This window comes from Borostomias antarcticus (assembly GCF_949987555.1).
Source record: "Borostomias antarcticus genome assembly, chromosome: 2".
NCBI classification, from domain to species: domain Eukaryota; kingdom Metazoa; phylum Chordata; class Actinopteri; order Stomiiformes; family Stomiidae; genus Borostomias; species Borostomias antarcticus.
Window position 1 is genome coordinate 445,041 of NC_140235.1, and position 10,618 is coordinate 455,658.

Here is a 10,618-nt window from a genome sequence, read left to right on the forward strand (position 1 = left end):
TGATTACAAGACTGGATTTTTGAATTGAACTGAATTTTTAAATTGGGATGGGATGTGAATATTTGAGATTAATTTTCATGGATGCTGTATTGAACATCAAAAAATACTCAAAAATACTCTTGAAAAATATTATTATTGAATGTGTACTTTCATTCTATTCTATAGTCTCCACTGACGTGTGTCATGTCTCTCAAATACACAAACTCAGTGTGTCCGCAGAGGCTAAACAATAGTCATTCATAATCCATAGATTTTCTTGTTTGTTGCTTTACTGTAGTCAATAGTTTCAACCATCCTCTTCCTCCTCCTCCTCCTCCTCATCATCATCATCGTCGTCAACAAACTGCCTCAGCCAGATGGTACTTTCAGTGTCTGCAACACATGGCTCTCAGAGAAGCCATGGCTAGATAGACCAGTCCAAGTTAATTGGAATTTCATTAAGGTTTTGTTTGCATATGTCTGTGTGTGTGTGTGTGTGTGTATGGTGTGTGTGTCAGCATGGGTGTGTTCCCCAGCACGCAATATTGAAGATGGGGGGAGAGGGGGCGGAGGAGGGGGGGGGGGGCTCCACCTGCTACCACCTGTTCATCTCCTCAGACGTAATAAAAGCTCCTCCCAGTTCTCCTCAAGAACAGAGACACTGAGACCTTCCCAGCTCTGAAGAACAACGACTCGTCTGGATTAACTTCAATCTGCTTACTAGACATTCAACTCCAAGGCCAAGCAGTTTGGAGAGCAGAGAGGAGGCAGATCTGACAATCTCTCAAAGCCAGGGTTGAGACTGGCTGATAGATAACCAGGGTTGAGACTGGCTGATAGATAACCAGGGTTGAGACTGGCTGATAGATAACCAGGGTTGAGACTGGCTGATAGGATTACCAGGGCCGTGGAACTGGTCAGAGACACGATGTCCCGTCGACCCAGCTGCAGTGACTCTGGATCTGAGTCGGACACGAAGAGTCCAGAGAAGCGCGAGAGCTCCACCAGGAGAAGGACGGCGGCCAACGCCCGCGAGAGGAAGAGGATGCAGGGCCTGAACACGGCCTTCGACCGCCTGCGCACGGTGGTCCCTCAGTGGGGCGAGGACAAGAAGCTGTCCAAGTATGAGACGCTGCAGATGGCCCTCAGCTACATCATGGCCCTCAACCAGATCCTGATAGACCCCAGGAGGCACAGCGCCCCCCACAGGCAGTGGCTAGACCTGCACTTTGACTCTGTGCAGCCAGAGAACTATGCTTGTCTCATGAGTTACAGCTCCCCGGATGAACAGGACTTCATGAACTCTTCGTTCTCCTACCAGTGTGACGGCCTCCAGGTTCCCTAATAGAGGGAGGAGAAGATGAGCAGGAAACCACTCATGCTGTTTCAGGTGAACCACCACGTGTGCTTGTTGATGACACAGGCGTTTGCTCCAATATCGGAGATGGTAAATACATTTGTATTATTTGGATTTATTGAATTATTGTTTTTTTTGTACTATTTTTTTTAAAGATTCAAGATTCAAGAGTTTTTCTGTCATAAATCACAGTTGACTTGCATATATTCTTTGACTTTAGATTTTCTTGTGACAATTAGATTAATTGTTAATATAGACAATATAGTATAATGATCAATAGACAATATAGTTTAATGATCAATATAGACCTGCCATATTTGTACAAACCAGGCCTCTAAAAGACGTGCAATTGTCAATAGAAAGTATTGTCTTTGTTTTCACAATGGATTTGTTAAACTTTTCTGAGTTTTGTTAGATCCATGTTAATCTCTAATCTACAGTATAGATTTACATGAGAAAAACATTTGTCAATGAGTGTAGTTGACATGAATTTCTCTAGCTAAATGTGGGATGTAAGACATTTTGTTCTAGTTTTCTAAATGCAAAACTATTTTGTTTGATTATAGTTTTTGAACTGAAATAAAAGTTATTTTTGTGAAAAGAAACTGTTGTTACTTATTCTTCAACAGCATATTATTTTCAACCAGTGAGATGCAGAAGTAGAGTTGTTGTGGGACTAAAGGTCTAATGAAACTCAGCAGACACAAAATCTCAATCTCAAAGATGTTTATTAAGATATGAATGATTGTTCAAGTTTAAAATCAAATAATGTTGAGTTGACTGAATGGAAATGAAAGAGAGCCCCTGCTCGTTGCCTCTCTGAAAGTCCCAGTGACCAGTAGCCTTGTTCATGTTCAATGTCTGTATTGTTTGCTGTAGTTTCCTGGTTTGTTGTGGAATGTTTTTATCCAGGACCCAACTTTCTACAGCACTTTGGTCGACTGCTGTTGTTTTAAACGTGCTCTATAAATACATTTGGATTTGATTTGATGATTTCATTTGAACCGTAGCCACCTGTCCCAGCTGAGGCGTTGTCAGGGGAACCAGCGCTTTACGCACCTCTTTTGTGTGAAGTGTCGTGTTCTAGTGAGACGGTCCTAGATCAGGTCCAGGGACGGTCCTAGATCAGGTCCAGGGACGGTCCTAGATCAGGTCCAGGGACGGTCCTAGATCAGGGATGGTCCTAGATCAGGTCCAGGGACGGTCCTAGATCAGGTCCAGGGCTCTGTTGTCCAGGGCTCTCGTCCTGCTCCCTGATAGGAAACCCTGTCCTCCCCCTGTGCTGGGAGATAAGACGGCATGACGTCAGAGGACGACCAAACATAGACGTGTTTTGAATGATGATGCAGTGACAGAGCTGCAGGTGTGAATTTATCACAATTCAAGAAAGATTTTTTATGCTTAAAAATATAATTTAAAATACTGTTATCCTTATCTATCCAATATTACATCATGTTATTTATTAATACTATTCTACCAAACTGAAATCGGTGCATAAGGAAATGGCTGCATCTTTGTCACATACTGTTCATGCACCCCTAAATCAACAGGGATCAAGAGTTTCACAGAACAAAATAGATAACTGTACATTACAGTTACAGCGTGAAACCATAATCCAATTTGAATGCCAAAGATTAACCTTTGGAGAAGATTCTCTACGAATCCAGGCATCGTGTCACAAGCTGCAGCTGATTAAACGCCTGCATGCTAGACCTGCCACTGCCTCAGCGAAGGGGCAGAAATTAAACCCTATTGTTGAGCAATGGGCGTAAATAATCTCTCTGTCCAGGGGAACTGAGGCGTGAATGTCCATAACCGGACAAGAATTAGGTATCTAGTATCTGACCCCTCCGATACGAGCCGCACCAGCCACCCTCTTCATATTGAACACTTGATTATATAACTGTTTTAGTGGGGCATGTTAATCGTTAGGTCATCTTTGTAGAAGATATTTTCACAATCACAATCCAAAGCTGTTGAGTCAAATAAAAGCACATTCTGTTTACTGTTTAAATTCAATCTGCTTTTCATGATTATTTGTTAGTCATCCAGAATAGCCAATAACGGGGGAGTGAGGGGGCAGCATGCGAGGTACTGACCCATACAGATGGTCAAGCTAATTCAGATGCTGTGTTGATTGTTTGCATACCTAATGGAGGCTGCAGTTGGCTTCTCCTAAATGAATGCAGGAAGGGTCGGAGAGACAGTGGCCTCTTATACTCACAGCTCTTTGGGCAGAAGATCAGACACGGCAACTTCACTCTGGTTCATTCAAACACAAGCAGTCAACAGTTGGCAATGGAAGATGTGATTGACATGTTGACAATCTGCTCAACAGGAGCGTGTCTCAGTGTTAATGAATGAGTGCTTAACGGATCGTGACAGCGTGTTTAAGGTTGTGCTGAATACAGATGCTATTGAGAGTCCCAAACTAAATTCATAATGTGATGTATTGACATCCTTCCATTTTTTAAAGACAAATCAAAATTGGAAAAGTCATTGTTGTTTCTTGTAGTTGTTTAAAAACAGTCTTCAGTCTTAAAGGACCCCAGGATAAATAAAGGTCATAAAAGATATATAAAAAATAAAAACCTGTGTGTTATGCAAAGGTAGCTCCTCCCCTCAGTGATTATGTCATCGTCCCTTTAAAGTCCTCTGACCGACAGGTGATGCTTCAACGTTTGCTGGACTGACTCTTCCTCACTGACGTCTAGTGAACCTTCCCTGATCACCTCTGACTCCTGAGGTCCAGCTGAGACCCGCCAGCATGAAGCGCCTGACCCACCGGGCAGAGAGCCACTTCAGCGGCCAGGTGGAGTGTGAGCTGACCAGCCTGGGGAAGGGATCGTGGGTGAACCAGGGCTACTGCAGCTCTCCTCCGCCCCTGCCCCGGGTCATCAGCACCGTCTACAACCCCCAGCCCCACCTCCAGGGCTCCGGGGACAGCCTGGGCAGACTGACCGCCCCCAGCCCTCACCTCCAGGGCTCCGGGGAGAGACTGACCGCCCCCAGCCCTTTCCCTGCCGAGCTACCGCCCCTGGACCTGCGTCCAGAGAAGAAACACTCGGGCTGCTGCTCCTTCTTCAAAGGTAGGAGCTGCTTCTACGTGGGTTCGTTTGTCCAGCTATAGTCTGGTATTTGCTCAGTCTCAGGTTTTATGTCACATAATCGTGTCACTTTGTGACATACTGTACTCTAATAGAACATGGTCCATATGGCTCCAAGCAGATTAATTCACTCAAATAAAGGTTCTATGTTTCTTGACGTTTTGAGAACAGTAGATGCTTGTGCCAGAAGTCCCATCTACAGGGCTGTCCCTACAGTGGACATGCTTCCATCACCTCTCAGACAATAATGTAGTCACTTGTTCCGTTAATATTTCTGCCACAACATTTTTCTGATTCCTATATTCTGTCAATGTCTCCTTGTGTAGGACTGTGGGGTACAACTCTGACTGAGAACACGTCCGGCGACAGGGAGCTGTTTATTAGGACGACCGTGAGGGAGTTACTGGTCTACGTGGTTTTCCTTGTGGATTTATGTCTCTGTAAGTATATCAGCAATGTCTGTCGTCCAGTTTTGGTAATGTATTCATGTATCGAGTAGATACTGGGAGTGACAATGCAAGGGACAGCACACTAAGAACATAATATTGAATAATGAAAAGAGAGACTGAAATGCATAGTTTATTTAGGACATGAATGTAATCCATTTTGATATTGTGAACAGTTGGGGTAACAGTAATTTTCAATAATGTCCATTTGTCAATACAAAAAAACATGAGTGAGGTGATCTGAAAATGTATATCTTTGAAATTATCAAATCAAGATTCAACTGATTGATTAATCAATATTTTGTTACTGTTACTTGGTTACTGTAGGTAAAGACAATCGTGAGAAGTTTGATCTCTCATCAGTGGATTGTGCTTTAGTGCGTGTTGTTAAAATCCCTCGCAGTTCTCTCAGGCTGTCTAAGTGTCCATTGTCCAACGGAGCATTATGGCTGAAAAGAACATGGCCCCCGCTCCCCTGTCAGGCCCTGATAAGAGCCCCAGCTCAAGCCTTTGTTTCTTTGTCTGTGTTGGATTTACATTGTTTGAAAAGGCCACTTACGTCAGCCGATGTGTTTTCTCTTCAAACAAATGAGCAGCTATATATCCTGTGGCTCCTCGTTTGGCATGAACGTGGCTCAATGACAAGTCTTGAATGAGAAGCGCGTCTGCCTTAACCTGGCCTTATCTTGGCCATTTGAATGGACAACCTTGCAGCCAGAGCCTGACCAAAGCCTGATATGAACGAATGGCTGATCATAACGACGTGTTCTTCCAGTGACGTACGGAATGACCAGCTCCAGCACCTACTACTACACCAAGGTCATGACGGACCTGTTTGTGAACACGCCTGGCGACAGCGGGGTCAAGTTTCAGTCCGTTAGCAGCATGGCCGACTTCTGGACTGTGAGTGAATAATTGAGCTCCTCAACAAAAATGTGGGCATATGATTGATGTGATCATTGTTTAGAAGAAAGGTATAAAATGTCCATGATGTAGCACAGATAAAAAGCTGAGGTAAAGACTGATGCTCTATCATCAATTTCCCAAACTGGCTCTTGTTCATGCTGTCCCTCTGTGTGTCAACAGTACACCCAGGGGCCCTTACTGGACGGCCTGTACTGGACCAAGTGGTACAACAACCAGTCCTTAGATCATGGAGACCAGTCCTTCATCTACTATGAGAACCTGCTGCTAGGCGTGCCCAGGATGAGACAGATCAAGGTGAAGAACAACTCCTGCAAGGTCCACAGCGACTTCCAAAATGAAATCACTGACTGCTTTGACGTCTACTACGAGAAGAAGGAGAACGACCTGGACTTTGGCCTGATCAACGGAACTGCGTGAGTTGAACGTTTTTCTGTTGATGTTTCAGTGTCTCGTTTCTGAGAGCGTTTGGTGGAAAATGTTGAGTTTTTAAGTGTTCTCTTCACTCGTCTGCAGCTGGCAGTATCACCCGGAGAAGGAGATCAAGGGCTCGTCTCACTGGGGTCTGCTGACCACCTACAGCGGGTCGGGCTACTACCAGGACCTGGGCAGAACCAAGGAGGAGAGCGTTGCAGTCCTGGCGGAGATGATGAGCAACCTGTGGCTGGACCGCGGCACCAGGGCCGTGTTCATCGACTTCTCCACCTACAACGCCAACATCAACCTGTTCTGCGTCATCAGGTGGGAGGAAGACTGAACAATGACACTGTTTAAGATTCTTTAAAAAAAATCAAAGTGGTCATAGCAGTATTTTCCTTGTTCTGCAGGTTACTGGTTGAGTTTCCTGCTACTGGTGGAGCAATACCCTCCTACCAGATAAGAACCGTGAAGCTGATTCGCTACATCACCCACTGGGATTACTTCGTCATTGGCTGTGAGATAGTGTTCTGTCTGTTCATACTCTACTATGTTGTGGAGGAGATTCTTGAGCTGCGCATCCACAAGTTCTCCTACTTTAAGAGCATCTGGAACATTCTGGATCTGGTGGTCATACTGGTAAGAAGTAAATGAGGTGTCATTTTCAATGCAGATCAAATTCCCATTATGAGAACATGGAAATAACAAATGTCTGTTTTTTCACAGCTTGCCATTGTCGCAATCATCTTCAATGTTTTTCGCACCATTAAAGTGGATAAATTACTTGGAAAACTATTGCAGCAGCCCGATATCTATGCAGACTTTGAATTTCTAGCATTCTGGCAAACGCAGTACAACAACATGAATGCTGTGAACTTGTTCTTCGCTTGGATAAAGGTAGTGAATTGGTTTCTTCCTGAAAGTGCGTCATATTATTATGTCAAATAAGTGTCCTCATTATAAAGCATGACTCATAATCCTCTCCTGTTCTTGTAGGTTTTCAAGTACATCAGTTTCAATAAGACCATGACTCAGCTGTCCTCCACTCTGGGCCGCTGTGCTAAAGATATCATGGGCTTCGCCATCATGTTCTTCATCGTCTTCTTTGCCTACGCTCAACTGGGCTATCTGCTCTTCGGAACAGAGGTGGAATCCTTCAGCAACTTTGTCAAGTGCATGTAAGAGCAGCAGTCATCTCAGGACAGACAGAAAGCTTCTTAATTTTGTCTCGTGTTGTATTGCCATTTTAATGTATTACTGTAAAGCACTCTGTGCATCCGTGCTGTGAAGAGCGCTATATAAATAAAGCTTACTTACTTACTTACTTACTTACTTACTTACTTTAACAGGTTGTGAAGAGAGCATGAATCAATCACTCTTTTCTCTCTGTAGATTCACCCAGTTCAGGATTATTCTTGGAGATTTTGATTACGACGCCATTGAAAGAGCCAACAGAGTCCTGGGGCCCATCTATTTCGTCACCTACGTGTTTTTTGTCTTCTTCGTGTTGCTTGTAAGTGGCACTGAATTAAACACTTTCTATCACTTTTCAAAAAAGTGAACATCATTTAAATATATTCCTCACTCATTTTTCCCCAGAACATGTTCTTGGCGATTATCAATGACGCATATTCTGAGGTCAAGGAGGAGCTGTCATCACAAAAAGATGAACTGCAAATAACCGACCTCATCAAACAGGTAACAGCAATAGTGTCACTATTAACAAAGGACAGGATAGATCCTGTACACATGGTAAATAAAATAAAATAAAATAAATAAAAATTCTTTGATGTTTCAGAGCTATACGAAGACATTTATGAAGCTCAAACTTAAAAAGGAGAAGATATCCGATGTTCAAAAGGCCCTGAGGTCTGGATCGAAAGAAATTGAATTTAAGGACTTTAGAGAGACTCTGAAAGAGTAAGTCTTCAATCTTAGTTTAAAAAAAAACAACATAAAAACAAATCGAACATAAGTTTTGTACAATTGTGGAATTCAGGTTTTGATTCGACTCACCCCTCTCTTCTGCCCGTTCCTTTAGGATGGGACACGCTGACCACGAGATTTCTGCTGCGTTCTCCAAATTTGATTGTGATGGAAACCAAATTCTGGACCAAGAGGAGCAAGAAAGGATGAAACGAGAGCTGGAGGAGAAAAGGGTCAGTGGACATCCAACACGAGAGTCCAAATATCAAGAATATTAAATTACATTAAAAAACGCAATACATTAAATTTCTTCCCGTCACAAAATCAGGATGCTCTTAGTGCTGAGCTGAGCGATCTTGGAAGAAGCTATGGTAACGGTTCCCTGGAGGAACCTGCTACGTTCTCCACAGAGCAGAAGAACAGCCCCGCTCAAACCCAGCAGGAGCAGGAGGACTTTCACAAGTGTGTTGAGTATTACATCCCAAACCCTCATTTAATGTCAAGGTAGAGCTCCATGTGAATGTATGTTTGGGTACACACTGCACTGTAACATGCGTGCATGGACTATTCATGGATAGCATGTCCCTCTCCTGTATTGTAGGTTGGTCAGACAGGTTCTCCAGCTAGAAGGCTCTGTAGCTGCCATCACATCGAGGCTGGACTTTGTTATGGAGAAACTGGAACTGCAGGAGAAGAGTAAAGGCAAGGAAATAATGGGAAAGGCAAGTGTAGCCTAAATGGATGTACAGTATTATTGCTGTTGTCAATATCATACAAAGACAGCTGAAAAGTATCAAAGACCAATACGTCTAAGAGTGTTTCTTGTCGCTTTCCACAGAGTGAAAAAAACGCTTCAGATGGTAAAGTTCTGATCCAACTGGACCGAGCTGAGACATCAAGGAGAGCAGCTGCTCTGGCTGGGAACGCCACGTATGACGGGCTGAACCCGGCCAAAGGCTGGCCCACGGTTAACACTCACATGTAATCATCTAACACTGAGAGAAACTTTGCTGAACGTACTCAATATTGAAAGAGGTTCAACGTTTTAAGATCTACATGAAATAACACCCTTTCCATGTGTTTAAGTCTGCAGCAAATCATTCACCATCTCAAGCATTACTGTTTATACTTTTATGACAATTGAGGTACAATGATAATTACATTTCAATCAGATCTTGAGTCCATTTAAGTAATTTATACTGCACTGTTCATTATACTGTACTAAATACTGATATATTAAGTTGAATTCTTTGCATATTATGTACAGAAAGCGTTGACAGTAATAGCTGGTCAATCATTTGCTCAAGGAGAGATTGCTGGCCTGTATGTTGTAGATGACACTCCTGCTTTTCCTCTAACTATCGCTGAACCTTGCAGAATGTGATGGTCTTTCTAGTAGTAGTGATTACTGGTGATCACTGGTCTTTCTAGTAGTGATTACTGGTGATTACTGGTCTTTCTAGTAGTGGTGATTACTGGTGATCACTGGTCTTTCTAGTAGTAGTGATTACTGGTGATCACTGGTCTTTCTAGTAGTAGTGATTACTGGTGATCACTGGTCTTTCTAGTAGTAGTGATTACTGGTGATCACTGGTCTTTCTAGTAGTAGTGATTACTGGTGATCACTGGTCTTTCTAGTAGTGGTGATTACTGGTGATCACTGGTCTTTGTAGCGGGTCACGTTATTTATTTCTAAAGCATTTGTTGTGATCAATACAAAGTTACATTATGTACAATATTGTGTATAACATGCTCCACCTCACACCTGACTTAATGAATGTTTGACTCTATACCGTATAACTACTTTATTATTACCATTTACCATATTAGTCTATTCAGTTTTACTGAGTTAATGTTCGACAATTCACAAACATCCATTGGAACATGCAACTAAGAATATGACCGATTTTACTGTATAGATCAGTGTTTAAAGCGTATAAAGACAGAATTCAGCAGTTTTGTTGTACTTATGATACTTATACTTAGTAAATAAAAGAATGCCTGATCAATGTGTCAATAGTCAGTTATATACTGTAATTTTAAGCATATTAAGCACCTCAACCTTTTTTCTTTTTCAATATTTAAAATGGATTATAAATATGACCAAAAACTATTTCTCAATATCGGTATAGAAATATCAATCTATGTATTTTCTAGAATCAAAAGTCAAAGTTTGCTATTTTTAAAAATTATTTTAATTGAGACCCATTGAAATTTCAACTGAAAAGGGAATTTACTTCTCTTAATCATAAAAGCAAACTTGCCATTTACATTCAATACTTTGAGCAACCAAGATCATAATACATTTCAAATACATGCAATTCAAACTCAAAATTCATCACTTCTCTCCAGCTAATCACTGGAAATGGCACACAAACGTAATATCGGGACAAGCGGTCTTCTAACAGAGCAGAACATGATACAGGGTGCAGTAACTGACTTATTAAGTTAAGGCTTCTTAA

At 42.3% G+C, this 10,618-nt stretch overlaps 3 protein-coding genes across 3 annotated transcripts in view; 2 read left to right on the forward strand and 1 right to left on the reverse strand.

The window, feature by feature from the left end:
* Positions 1-907: 907 nt before the first annotated feature.
* On the forward strand, positions 908-1,324 carry atoh7 (atonal bHLH transcription factor 7; the record flags this gene model as incomplete). Its single annotated transcript, XM_084461358.1, has 1 exon — positions 908-1,324. The coding sequence occupies one exon, from the start codon at positions 908-910 to the stop codon at positions 1,322-1,324; it is 417 nt and encodes a 138-aa protein (XP_084317484.1).
* Positions 1,325-4,103: 2,779 nt separating this feature from the next.
* On the forward strand, positions 4,104-9,141 carry pkd2l1 (polycystic kidney disease 2-like 1; the record flags this gene model as incomplete). Its single annotated transcript, XM_084461359.1, has 15 exons — positions 4,104-4,425; positions 4,770-4,883; positions 5,665-5,792; positions 5,976-6,229; positions 6,330-6,554; positions 6,641-6,869; positions 6,957-7,127; positions 7,227-7,408; positions 7,623-7,743; positions 7,830-7,928; positions 8,029-8,150; positions 8,272-8,389; positions 8,485-8,618; positions 8,758-8,878; positions 8,995-9,141. The coding sequence occupies 15 exons, from the start codon at positions 4,104-4,106 to the stop codon at positions 9,139-9,141; spliced, it is 2,487 nt and encodes an 828-aa protein (XP_084317485.1).
* Positions 9,142-10,369: 1,228 nt separating this feature from the next.
* tial1 (TIA1 cytotoxic granule-associated RNA binding protein-like 1) overlaps positions 10,370-10,618 on the reverse strand; it is a 9,535-nt gene continuing 9,286 nt past the window's right edge. The window contains 1 exon segment of the mRNA XM_084457160.1: positions 10,370-10,618. This exon segment is cut by the window's right edge and continues 1,614 nt beyond it. The gene's annotated coding sequence lies outside the window, so the exon portion shown is untranslated.